At 30.9% G+C, this 14,072-nt stretch overlaps 1 protein-coding gene across 1 annotated transcript in view; it reads right to left on the reverse strand.

Moving 5' to 3' along the window:
• Positions 1 to 12,915, reverse strand: part of SETX (senataxin) — a 55,928-nt gene extending 43,013 nt beyond the window's left edge. Inside the window, exons 1-7 of the mRNA XM_051980203.1 lie at positions 12,724 to 12,915; positions 11,409 to 11,619; positions 8,106 to 8,215; positions 7,384 to 7,603; positions 6,475 to 6,594; positions 5,555 to 5,726; positions 5,303 to 5,390 (exon numbers count right to left, since the gene is read on the reverse strand). Coding sequence (XP_051836163.1) covers positions 5,303 to 5,390; positions 5,555 to 5,726; positions 6,475 to 6,594; positions 7,384 to 7,603; positions 8,106 to 8,215; positions 11,409 to 11,619; positions 12,724 to 12,900 — 1,098 coding nt within the window. The 5' untranslated portion in view covers positions 12,901 to 12,915. The remainder of the gene's footprint in view (positions 1 to 5,302; positions 5,391 to 5,554; positions 5,727 to 6,474; positions 6,595 to 7,383; positions 7,604 to 8,105; positions 8,216 to 11,408; positions 11,620 to 12,723) is intronic.
• Between the last annotated feature and the right edge of the window lie 1,157 nt (positions 12,916 to 14,072).

Consider the following 14,072-nt stretch of genomic DNA (forward strand, 5'->3'; position numbering starts at 1 on the left):
AGTGTATAAAAATTTTATTAGACTGTAAAATCTGGATTTAGTCTTGGCTTTGCCACTTACTAGTTTGCTTGATCTTAAGCAAATCACTTAACCTCCACTTACTTTAGAGTCTCATTTTAAAGTAAAGATCATAATTATATCCTAAAGAGTAGTAAGTATCAAATAAAATAAAGAGAAATTAATTGTAAATGGTAAAAGATTATAAAAAATGTATGGTATTACTAACAACTGAACATAGGTATAGGTACAGAAACCTGCTAATTGGGTCCATGACTAATTTATGTTATTTAATTTTAAGTGGCCCCTCAATGACTCAAGACAATTTGTTTTACAATCTCTAAATGATTCTCAATGCCATTCATCACAAGGGCTCTTCTAGATCTCTTTTCACTTTAGTTAGTCAATATTTATTATGCACCAGGACCTGTGTTAAGTAGCAGAAATATCTTTTCCCCCTTTACCCCCCCCAAAAAAAAATTGGTCCTCCTCTAACAGGGGAGTCAACATGCAAACAGTAGTATATAAACAAGATATATACAGGATAAAGTGGGAAGCATTAGCATTAAGGGAGACTCATTAAAAGCTTATTCTAGAAGGCAGGATTTCAAGTAGGATTGAAGGAAACCAGGAGATGGAAATGAAGAAAGAGAGTGTTCCAGGCATGGAAAACAGTGAAAAAATGTCTAAAGTTGGAAGATAGACTATCTTTTGTGAGTAATAGCAAGGAAACTAGTGCCAATGAATAATGGAGTATATGGAAGGGAAGAATAAATTCTAAATGTTGATAATGGATCTCGAAAGGGGATTTAAAAGGAAAAAAAAGGATGAGAATTTGTGACTGACATAAAGAATATCTGATGTTAAGAGAGAATATGAGAAAGCTGGGACACCAAAATGCATTCTGGAGAGTAATTTAGAACTATTTCCAAAGAGCATACTCTTTGATCCAGCAGTCTCACTACTGGGTCTGTATCACAAATGGATCATAAAATAGGGAAAAGAATCCACATGTACAAAAATGTTTGTAATGGCTCTTTTTATGGTGGGAATTAACTGGAAATTTAGTGGATGCCATAAATTGGGAATAACCAAGTAAGTTTATGATCTATAAAGGTAAAAGAATATTATTGTTCTATTTGAACATGTAAGAAATGATCAGCAGGATGATTTCAAAGAGGCCTGGAAAGATTTACATGAACTGATGCTGAATGAAATGAGCAGAACTAGGAGAATACTATACACAGTAACAGCGAGATTATGTGATGATTACCCATGACTGACTTAGCTCTACTCATGTGATTATCCAAGACAATTCCAATAGACTTGGGATAGAAAATGCCATTTGCATGCTGAGAGAATATCAAAGAGACTGAATGTAAATCAAAGTATACTATTTTCACTTTTTTTTCCTTGTGGTTTTTTCCCCCATTTTGGACTGATTTTTCTTGCACAACATGACAAATATGAAAATATGTTTTAAAGTACTGTACACATGTATAACCTATATCAAATTGCTCACAATATTGAGGAAAGGGAAGGAAAGAGAACGAAGAAGAAAAAATTTCGAATGCAAAATCTTACAGAAATTGAATGCTGAAAACTATCTTTATATGTATTTGGAAAAATAAAATATTATTGAGGAAAAAAACAAAAATTTAGAGTTAAAATAAAAAGATGGAGCAAAACCTATTATTTATTTAGCTGAACTCAAAAAAAAAAAAGAGATAGCAATCATAATCTCAATCAAGTAACAGCAAAATGATTTCATTAAAAGAGAAAAATGGGGAAACTTTTAAATTGAAAAGTAGCAAATAAAAAAGTTAATATCAATACTTTATTATTACAGATACCAAATAGCTTAGCATATAAGGAAATAAGGAAAAGGAAATACTAAGTGACAGAGAAACAATAAGGAAAATTATGATAATTGGAGACTTAAATTTATCTATTTCATACACCTATGAAAAAATTAAACCAAAAAATAAATAGGAATAAAGTTAAGGACCTGAAGAGAATTTAGAAAAGTTAGATTTGATAATCTGGTGATTAATGAATGGAAATAAAAAAGCAGTGTACATGTTTCTCAGCTATCCACAGAACCTTTACAAAGTTCAACTATATATTAAGGCATAAAACCTCATAAATAAAAAAGAGAACAAACAAATCAATGAATTGGACATGCAAATAAAAAATTAGAAAACTAATAAAATTTTAAAACCACAATTAAAAACTAAAATAGAAATTTTAAACTCTAAAGAAGAGAATAATAAAATTCAAAGCAAAAACAAAAACCCCACTGAATTTAACAAACTAGAAGTTGTCTTTGTAAAGGGAAAAAAACAAAGAAAATATAACCATTAGCTAATTTGATTTTTTTAAAAGAGGAAAATTAAAAAGGAAATGAAGAAAATTATTAGAAACAATTCGGCCCATTTCCATTCCAATAAAATGAACTTAAATGAAATAAATATATTCAAAAACACAAAGTGACCAGATGAATATACTAGGAAACAGAGAATTAAGAAAACAATTTTGGGAGGGAAAATTACTCATCTAGTTACAAATAGGCCTCTAAAGGAGGAAACCTCAGAAATGTTATCAGACATTCTAAGAACAACTAATCACAATACTACACATAATCTATCTGGAAGAACTCAATTCTTGTATGCTATAAATATTGTCTTGCTGTCTAAATCAAAGAGAATCAAAACAGAGAAAGAAAATGATATATCAATTCCCCCAAAGAATCCTGAAACAAAAAATTTAAATATATTATTAGCAAAGATTCCATAGCAAAGATTTTTAAACTGGAGTCTATAAATAGAATTTCAATGTTTTTGGTTTCCTTTGTAAGCCTATATATCTTACTTTGAGCATTTAAAAACATTATTCTGAGAAAGTGAGCACATTAACTTCACCAGATTGCCAAAGTAGTTTAAGAAGTAAAGAAGATTAAGAACTCAACTATAGCAACATTTAAAAGATTTTATATTACCAAGAGGTTGAATTTATGTCAGAAGTAGAGAATTAGAAAAATATCAATATAATAGACCACATTAATAATATAGCAACCAATATGTAAAAAGCTCCTGACAAGAAACAAGACTCATTTCTTTCTAAACTACTAGAAAACAAAGGAATAAATGAACCTTTTCTTAATATAGACAGTATTTATCTAAAACCAAGAGAATGAGCATTATGTAAGACGATAGATAATATATATTATAAAATAGATCAGGGTTAAAGTGAGGATGCCAATAATCACCATCATTACTTGATATAGTACTAGAAATGTTAGCTATAGCAATAAGACAAGAAAAAGAAATTGAAGGAATAAGCAGACACAAAAAGGAAGAAAAATTATTACTTTTATGGACAATATGATGCTTTACTTAAAAAATAAAAAGTAACTAAAAATTAAAACAGTAAGTAGAATAAATTTGTAGGAAAAACACAGTATTTATCTATATTAGTAAAAAAAGAAAAAAGACAAAAAAGAAAAGAAATCCAGCAGAAAGAGGAAATTGTCATTTTAAAAATTCCTGAAAATAGAAATCACTTGAAGCTTGACCTGTCAAAACACATCCAGGAACTATATAATTAAACTGTAAAACATTCTTTACACAAATCAAAACAGATCTATACAATTGAAGAAATATTAATTGTTAATAAGCAGGATGACTGGATATAATAAAAACAGGAGTACTACCTAAATTAGAGTATTCATTCTGTGCCATATCTAACTACCAAATTATTATTTTGCAGAGTTAGAAAAAGTTATTAAATTTATCTGAGGAATAAAAGGTCAAGAATCTCATATAAAATAATGAAATAATTTTTAAAATGTGAAAGAGGGGGCTTAAAAGCATCATCTTTCAAATTAAATAACAATAATTTTAAAAATCATCTGGTACCATTTAAGAAAGGTCACTCACCTGACCTCAATGTTCATGACATTCAGAAACAAACTAATGCAACACAAAAAAATCTAGGGCAAAAATTCATTTGATGACAAAAAACTCCTAGGAAAACTGGAAAGTTTGTTAGAAACTAAGTTTAGAATAATATTGGACCCTACGTACCAAAATAAAATCCAAATGAAGAAATGATTTAGACATCAGAGTTAAATCATAAACAAGGAAGCAAAGAAAGAAATTAACTTTCAGATCTATGGACAGGGAAACAGTTCAATACCAAACACAGAATTAAGAAGATTTTCCAATACAAAATCTACATCTTTAATTATATAAAATTTAAAAGGTTTGCACAAAAAAGTCCCAAATGGTTAAAATTAGAAGAGAAGCAGATATCTTGGGGGGAGTGTGCAGCAAGTTTCTTTTGATAAAGATACACCAAAAATTAAATTTCTCAGAATAAGAGCCACTCCTCAATGATCTAAATAGGCACCTTCAAAAGGCAGAAATTCAACCTATTAATAACCATATGAAAAAAATGCTCCAAATCACTAATAAAGAAATACAATATTAAAGCAAATCTAAAGTTCAATCTCACACATATCAGCAAAAGTGGACAAAATAGGCAGATGAATGCCCTGTTAAGTGGACCTGTAAACTTGTTCCAGACATTTTGAGAAGCAATTTGGAATTATATCCAAAAACTCAATAAAATTGTGCATATTCTTTGACCCAGAGACACCATTACTAAGCCAATATGCCAAAGAAATTAAAAAGAGAAAGAAAAGAATGAAAATATTCATAATACCTTTTTGTAGTGGCAAAAAAAATTGGAGATTATGCTGTATAATGGAATATTACTGTGCAATTAAAAAATGAGGAAGGGAAGTTTTCAAAGAAAACTGGAAAGATTTGTATAGAAATAAGCAGAATTGGGAGAATTTAAACATTTGTAACATTACAAAAACAAACAATTCTGAAAGACTTAAATCTGATTAACACAATAACTAAGTAAAATTCCAGATGAAGCATGCAACCCACCTTCTAATAGAGGTGATGGACTCAGAGTACAGAATGAGACATAGGTTTTTTTGGACATGGCCAGTGTGGGATTTGTTTTCCTTGACTATGCATATTTGTTATGAGGGTTTTGTTTTTCTTTTTTTTTTTTTTTTCAATGGGAAAGGAGGGAGATGGGAGAGAAAATAGATTTTGTTCATTGAAAAAAAAATTTTAAAGTCACACATGCATGTTAGTAAAGTCAGAAAAGCAATAAGCCAAATTATTATGCAAAACATAATTCAACTGTAATCCTAACTTCTTTAGCATAAAAAGACAGTACAATTTCTTTAGTCTTTTTCAAAACAAATATTAAGGTTTTTTTATACCTTTTTGGTTTTTTCAGGATTAAAATTGTACACAATCTGGCTGCAAGTCACCATTTCCTCCAAATCTGATTCAGGTTCTAGCTTTGTCCTTAAAACATAAAGAAATAAATAAAAGTACTTTGAATACTTCCAAAAGTAAAGAAATTATGTACTCACAAAAACTAAACACAAAAAGATTTTTAAATCTGTCAACAAGCATTTATTAAACACCTCCTATATGTTACACATTGGACAGAAGTTAATGCTACTAACCTTGTGGAACTATTGCGTATATTTTGAATTTCTTTGTTGTAGCTCACACTGTTAATAATGGTCTGGAATGCTTCAATGGGATCAATAAGTTGACCCCAGACTTTTGAGCCAAGGCGATCCAGAATTACCATGAAGCAATGTAACGCTGGCCAAAAAGGATCTACACTATCCTCTGAAATATAAATTAATAATAGATCAATGAGAAAAGGATTAGAGAAAAATTGCTACTGATAATGGTACATTTTTTATCCCACATGTCATTATTAAATGTATACAGAATTAAAAGTTCAGCAACAAGTTTAAAACAAAACATACCAGCCACCTTTAAAAAAACAGATGCTATGTTTTTATAATCAAGGAAGGTCTGTTAAAGTCCCTATAAATGGCATACAAATAAGGTTTTTATAAGTGTTTCTCTTTTGGGAGATTCAAGAGAAAGACATACATTTGTAGACATAACTCAGTGTAGACATGTTTTACTTAGCCATGTTTAATTGCTACAAAGTAGACTGATTTTGTCTTTTTATTTTAATACTAGTTACAAAAATGCCAAAAAAGAAAGAAAAAGAAAAAAGAGGACCATTTTAGTATCGTAAAGATGCACTGAAAAGAACAGGAGGTTCAGAAAAAGACAGTCAAACAAGACACTATGTCTTTTATGTGTAACCTTGCTTTGTTTTATTTTTGTATAAAGAATATTTGTCAAATATAGGATAACAAAAAGTGAAGATAAAAGTTTTTCTTTCCCCACCCTCCTCATACTGTTCCCACATCAATTAGGCATTGCTATAACATCTTTTCAACAATTATCCAAGATCACTATCACCAAATCTTTGGCTTGTTCACAGTTAAGCAAATCCTAGCAATGACAGTAACAATTTAAGAGTTTCCATATCCCATTATTTGTTGTAGTTTGTTACCATCTGATTGTTTTTCCATGGTGTGAAGTATTGACTGCATAAAGTCATTTTGCTTGTCTGAGCCCAGTAACAAAGAATCCATGGCTTGCTCCTCAAGAATAGTTAGCAACATACAGATCCCTGAAAGACAATTTCATATTTCCCTGAAATAATTAGCTCTTCAAAAATGATAAGTAACAGAAATTCCTGAAATGTAATTTAATGTTTCTCTAAATCATTAAAATTAACAACATTACAGCTGGCCAAATGAATGATTCAGCAGGGAGTAAAAGAATAATGAATGCATGGTAGCTATGAGTTCTTTAAACAATATTTAATCAAAAAAGTATTTTTAGAAATCTAAAATAAAGGCATTTCCACATGATTCTTCTCAAATATGCCAAAGGCACTTGAAAATTTAGGGCTATGATCCAATGACAAAAGAGGGAAACTACAGTTAAAATAAATCATCATGTCTCAAATGATTATGATAGATAGGTGTCACATACAAAATGAATCTGAGATATCAGATGTACATTAAAAATTTTTTTTCCTGTTTTCCCCAAGAAAATTCATAAAAGAAAAAAGGAATTAAAAATCCAATGTTTTTCAAAGTCTTCTATGACAAGAGAATTTTGTTACACCAAATATTGCTTTAAATAAGAGATCTATTGGTTAAGAATTTGACAATAGTTTGGAGCTTTTAGTAATGGTATGGTTTGAACTTTAGAAATAACTTTTAAGAGTTCACATGTCTTTTCTTAACCACTGTTGAAAATTTAGGACTTTCCAACGTTATTTTGGTGACAGAAAAGTAAATATGTAGCACCTGGAAGATATTAGATAATAATCTTGTAATCATATGATAAATGGAAAAGAATTCCCATTCAGGACAACTGTACTGTACAATATAGTAAGAATAAAACTTACCTAACCAGTAGTTTTTGTAGTTGTTTGTGTCATACATATGAGATGGCAAAAGGACAAGTTTACCCTTCTCGAATTCTGAAGAAGTATAAATATCTGGACTTTCTAAAAGCCCCAATTCAATAACTCTAAACAAGCAAGTCAATACTTCCTGTAGATCATAATAATCATCTCTGTCTACCTTTCCCAAATTTCTGGCTGTCAGAATAGCCCATCGTCGAACCTATATGAAAGAAAATAAAATAATATATTAAAAAGATCAAGCATTATGATGAGTCTTGATATATTTAATTAAATCAAAGTTTAATTCTAAATTAGAGCACTCCTAGCTAAAATAATAAGATCAGAGAAAAGCTTATTATGAATTTTATTTTAAAATGGGAAATATAATAACAATGAATGCTTTCTGTGGTTCTAGGTTTCTATTTTTATACCTTTGCACAAAAACTTGCAAACTCAATCTAAAATTTAAGAAATCTTAAAAAATATTTTAAATTGTTAAATATATTTTAAAAATACAAGTCAAACAGTTCTCACAGAGTAAGCTGCAAATTCTGACTCATAATTTCTTTACACAACAATATCACATCCCAAAAATATCAATTTGATTCAACTAAATATTATAGAGTATTAACGGAAGGCTTTAGCAATGACAAAAATAATGTAGTTTAAGAGCCTAAATATGCAAAAAATGTTATTGTACAGTCATAACGTTTATTACTCACCATTTCATTGGGATGTACCAAGAATAAATAGATCCCTGGATGTTTGTCAAATACCTGAAAGGAGCAGTTAGCTTGCTCCATCCTACAAAGTGCTTCAACGCATAATTCATCTAAATATAAAGAAAAACACAATAAATGTAAGATGAAAATAAGCTAAATATTAATAAGCCTATTCTGTCTACTTCAATAGTTTTAAGGGTAAATAAAAACTAACTTAAAGAAATCATTAGATTACCATGAAAACTTCAGGGAACAAGTCTTCAAATGAATAATTTTCACTTTAATAGAAAAATTCAACCCAAAGCATTATGATATAATAGAAAAATAGGCTAAGATGATATAAGTTCAAGTGCATGGTCTCTGATAAATCACCTAAATATTCTGTGTCTACTGTTCTTCATCTGTTTAAAAAAAAAAAAAAAAGGCTAAACCAAATGATGTCAAAGATCCTTTCTTATCCTAGCACTGTAATTTTTACAATTTTACAAACAACTTTATGGTAAAACAATAACATAGGAGATAGGTCATATATAACAATCCAGCAAAGAATACTGAAAAGTAATAATCAAGTAGGAGGAAAACCAGGAAAGAATCATGAAAATCCAGAGAGAAGAAAGTATAAGAAGTGATAGACCAAACATTATAAAGAGGGATAAAAGATAAAAACTGAAAAAAGGTCACTGAATTTAGCAGAAGATTATTAGAAACACTAGAAAAAAACAGTTAAGTGATAGGTTTGAAAGTTAGATTATAAAAGTTGAAAAGTGAATAGGAAATGAGAAGTAGAGACAATAACTACATTGCATTTTTCCAGGAGTTTGTTTGTGAGAAGGCAAGATACAGAATGACACCTAGAGGGGATAGCAGGCAAAGTAAAGGTTAAGGATGTGGAACAAATCAGATGTTTGAGGATGATGACAATAAGAGAATGAAGATTAAGGAGGGGAGGGGGATATCAAAGGAGTAAGCTCTCAGAAGAAACAAGAAGAAATGAGATCAAATATGTAAGTAAAAGAATTATCTTTGGCAAAGATTTAAAAAACCACCTCTTTAGAAACTGAAACAAAGGAAGAGACACTAGGGCATGACATCTGAAGAGCTCTGAGGTATAGCAATGAAAGAATATTGCTGAATGATGGTAACAGATGGAAGGCCTGATTGCAAAAGTAGAAAGGAAAAGGCATACTTACTTCTTATCCTGATCCAATAAGAAGGGCAAGAGAAGAGATATATGTACTATTGATGAAGTTGTTAAAGCATCTTCTAAGAAGAGTCACATTTCCATGAATACAAAGAACTACAATTAAACAAGTAAGTCTACTAAGTGTATAGAGGGGCTGAAGATACAAAGACAAAAATGAAGCAATCCCTAACTATTTAAGGGGTTTACTAAATTATGTCAAGAAAAATAACAGGCATATATCTAAAGAGATAAAGAACACAGCATTAAAGAATAATGGTTATATTTGTGATTTCATTGGTATTCAAAACTCCTAGGCAAGAAAACTCTCTCTAAACTGAGTGCAGATGAAAGTGTTTCTCCCATTTATTTAATTATTTTTAGGAGCATGGCTAATGTGGAAATATGTTTAGCATGACTATAACAGGCATCTTATTTTTTGCCTTCTCAATGGGAAGGGGAGAAGAAGGAAGAAGGGAAAGAATTTGAAACAAAATAAAAATAAAATTTAAGAAAGAAAGAATATCCTCTCTACCAATGCAGGTTGACACCTTCTTTTACTTTTAGAATGAGAGAGATGCCTGGAGCAGAAGTAAAGAACACATATCCCACACAACATTCCTAAATATGGCCCAGAGCAGACAAAAATGTAACTATTAGGGAATAGTTAACAAAATAAATTAATAAACAAGAAATATATGCTATGTGTGGTTTTCTAAATCAGTATGTATTTTAAAGTTTGACCCCAATGGTCTAGAGGACCAAAAAACTAAACTTGCTCAGAGTAATAAGCTAAGTATTAAATGCAGGCCTCGAATCCAAGTCTTCCCGACTTCAAGATTAGCTCTCTATTTTGCCACACTTTCTTGTATACATTAAAAAATATATACATTAAAAAAAAATACACACACACACACAAAATAAATACAAGGTAATCTGAGAACACAGCAAAGGCAGTAAGAGCTAGAAAAAGATGATTTTTAGGCATGAGCAATAAGAAGCCAGTTTGGCTGATATATACAGCATATATAGTATATATGAAGGGAAATAATATGTATTAAGTCTAGAAAGAAAGGCTGGATTCAGGCTTATGCAGTTATAAGTGCCAAACCGAGGTATTTATAGTTGATCATAGAGGATACACAAAACCACTGCAATTTCTTGGACAGGGGAGTGAAACTGTTACACTTATGCTTTAGAAATATCACTTTGAAAGTGGAGAATGGATTGAAGAAAAAAAGAATGAAGGGAGGGAAAATAGAAGTGAAAGGGTCATAAATACAAAACTTGAAGTCCACACTTCAATGCTCTCATTTTAAAGATGAGGCCCAAGAAAGTTAAGTGACTTGCCTATGTTCTTAGGTCATGCAGAAAGTATCACAGGTAGCATCTGAACAAAATTAAGAGACTATTGCAACAGTCCAGGCAAAAGACTGGCTTAACTAAAGTGGTGGCTGGCTCTGTGATCAGAGACAAATAGATGGATATGAGAAATGCTGTGAAAAGTAGAACTGACATTGGAAACTGGTAAGGAGGGGAGTAGAGACAGAAATAGGGGAAAAATGGTTGAGGGAAAAAACAAAGTCAAGGATAATAATGATTATAAAGTTGAAAGATGGTAATACTGACAAAAGAAACAGGGAAGAAAGAGAATTGAATTTGAAGAAAATATGAATTGTTTTAGTTTAAGAAGGAATATGAGAAGAGAAAATTTAAATTTGAGAAGTAGTTTTTAAAAATAAAATTGAGATTCCAGAGGGCATGGTGAAAAGATCAGAATGGGACAGAGTTCAGGAGGGGTAGGACTAAAACGGATGAAATAAGGGACAAAAAAAATAGAAACAAGGAAAGAGAGTCTTTATTTATGTAGCTTCTGGCTCTGAATCACTGGAATTCACAGTAGAAAATTGTTTGCAAGCCACTGGGTGATGCAATACCATAAGATTCTCAATAAAGAACTTTCCCATGATAGCTCATTCTAAAGTGTTAGCTTGGATAATAATTTCATTTTCACCAGAGGGGGATGAAAGAGGAAAGGAAAGAAGAGTGAATTTCTACTCCTGAGCTGAAAATAAATTTCTTGGCCTTCACTGGTTATGGTTCTATGATGCTAAGATACTCACTGACATGCTCATGTAAGAGCAGATAAGGATATTTCAGTATTTCAAGAAGAGGAACTCGAAGCTTGTTTTCAAAGTCTTGGCCAGTAAAACCAAATAGTTGTGTTTCGCCATTGTCATCCACTATAAATAGTTCATCGTCTTCTTCAATTTCACCTTTCATGGATTTTTCAAAATGATTTATGAGACGGGTGGTTTCAAATTCCCATAAGATCTATCCAAAAAAATAAAAGGTAGAGATATTAATTCTAAAAAAATCCTGTATATGGTGATCTAAAGAGAACTTTTCATTAACTAGAAATTTAGAAGATTAAAAAAAAACTATGTATTAGACTACTGCCAGTACAATTTAAAAGAAATCTCTGGGTCAGAAAACAATGATGTTTTGTTTCAAAGTATAAATTATACAGAGAAGGGTCAACTTGGGGAAAGGCTAAAAGAAATTAAAATTAATACTTTTTTTTCCTTTTCTCAGAATTCCCTTTTGCAGTTTGATAGAAATCATTCTGTATCTTTGGCTTGAATTTATTCAATCCTTATGGGTAACCCAGTGTGTAATTTTACACACATTATTGTGTCATCATTGAGCTTTAAAAGCACTTCAGCTCTCTGAACTCACTTTATTTGTAAACAAGAAAATAATCCTTGTTAACTAACTCACCATGTTGTAGGGAAAGGAGAACACCAGAGAAGGGTCAGCTATTATTCTTAACGCTGAAAATGTTGGTTAGCTCCAAACCTGGGACCCTTCATAAATAAAGAACAAGTATTCTAAGGATGGTCTTACCACTGCTGTCCTCCCCTGAATGTTTTACAGGCCAGTTTCCCATTTCTTACCAAGCACATTTGGCTGCAAATCTAAAACTTTAAGGTTAGGGATTGAAAATTACATTATATACACTAGCTTCCTTTGATGAGAAAATGCTGTTATCTTAGGAAGTTTAATTGATTTTCCAAAATTTTTCAAAAAGAACTGTTTATGAAGAAAATAATTATGTCTCTTAAATACAAGTTAGCACTCATATCCATTTAATATAGAAAAAAAGAAAATGTTCTTATTTAACAAACTGATTTTATTCCAACATCCTAAACTAATGAGACATAAAGAAACTCTCCCAAGTTTTAATTTATTTTCCTGTAGGCTGCAGAGAAATCCTCAAATTCAGACTTTCCAGTTCTTAGATTCTAAATTATTATGCATTAGTAATTGTTTGGAAATTGTGAATAAAATTCAAACTCAATCTCTTCCCTATGATCAAGCTCTAAATAATCTACTTTTTGTCTTATTTAGTTAATATTCTAGGCTTATTCTGATTACCTCATGCAAAGAAGGTAGTTTATCTCTTGCTTTGTGGTATTCAGCCACACACTCCAAGCAGTAACAGAGATCCTCATTAGCTGTGAAAATTTCACAGGGAAGTGTCCCCAAAGCGTAGCTCTTTAAGAAGTCAACAGTGGATTCACCACCAGGTGTACACCAGCGACATGTGCTCATTCTGTACCTAAACTCAGGAAAAAATAAAAAAATATAAATACTTTAGAAAAAAGTAGTGCAAAATAAAATTCAGGGCCTATTTTTTTATGTGGATATAAATGTGCATCACCACCAACTCTCTAATTTCAAATATTTCCCCCCCATTTCTAGAAACAACCTCATTCAAACCCATCTTACAATTTCACAATTATTCCTTCATAAAGGAAAACCCTGATCCTAACCACAGAAGACTGAAAGCATTCTGTCAATATGAAATGTAAGAAATTCATAAGAAATATGTATATGATTTTAAAATTATTATTATTATTTTACAGATGAGGAGACTGACTCAGAAGTAAAACAGCTTGTCCAAAGTCATATGGCTAATAAGTGGTATAGCCAGAACTTGAATCCAGATCTTATAATCTAAGTCCAATACTCTTTAGACTGTACTATGTTTTTTTTAAACTGCCTCAAACTCAGTAACACAATCCAAAACATCCCCAATTAAATATACATTTATTTAAAAGAGATCATTCATATTAGAAAAACAAAGTAGATGATGAATGCGTATTTTCTAGATTTCACCAAGCAAATGAATTAATCTATCACAATTAGTGACACAGGCAGACAGGCAAGGCAAGCAGGCAGGCGAACAGACAAACAAGAAGACCACCTCATCGAGCTAGGTCCAGATTTAAAAGAGAAGATATTGGGCTGGGTCAGATTTAAGAAATTAAATACTTGTAATGATTCCAAGACTTATTTGGCTGCAAATTCTTATAATGATGCTATATTGTAAGGAAAAAAGTTTGATTTCTTATATAAAATGTAACATATAAGATACATATGACTGTAAAGATATAGGCTGATCATACAGTAAAATGATAGCAGGAGGAAGCCCTCCTTCCAACTAGAATGCCTGAAATATTAAGAGAATCAGAAAGTTTCCACTGTATATATCTTCTAGGGAAAATTTTGGAAAATTTACAGAAAGACATGAAAAAAAGAACAACCACAAAATCCCAAACCCATATTAGAAAGATAATCATAGAATTTCAGAAGAAAAAAAGGGACCTCATTTGCCATATAATACAATCTATTCCTGAATGAGAATTCTTTCTTCAAAAGTCTAAATTTTGGAAAATGTAGCTTTTTTTGGTAGAAAGGTGGAGAATTAAGGAAATAAAACT

This window comes from Antechinus flavipes, chromosome 2, assembly GCF_016432865.1.
Source record: "Antechinus flavipes isolate AdamAnt ecotype Samford, QLD, Australia chromosome 2, AdamAnt_v2, whole genome shotgun sequence".
Classification (NCBI taxonomy): domain Eukaryota; kingdom Metazoa; phylum Chordata; class Mammalia; order Dasyuromorphia; family Dasyuridae; genus Antechinus; species Antechinus flavipes.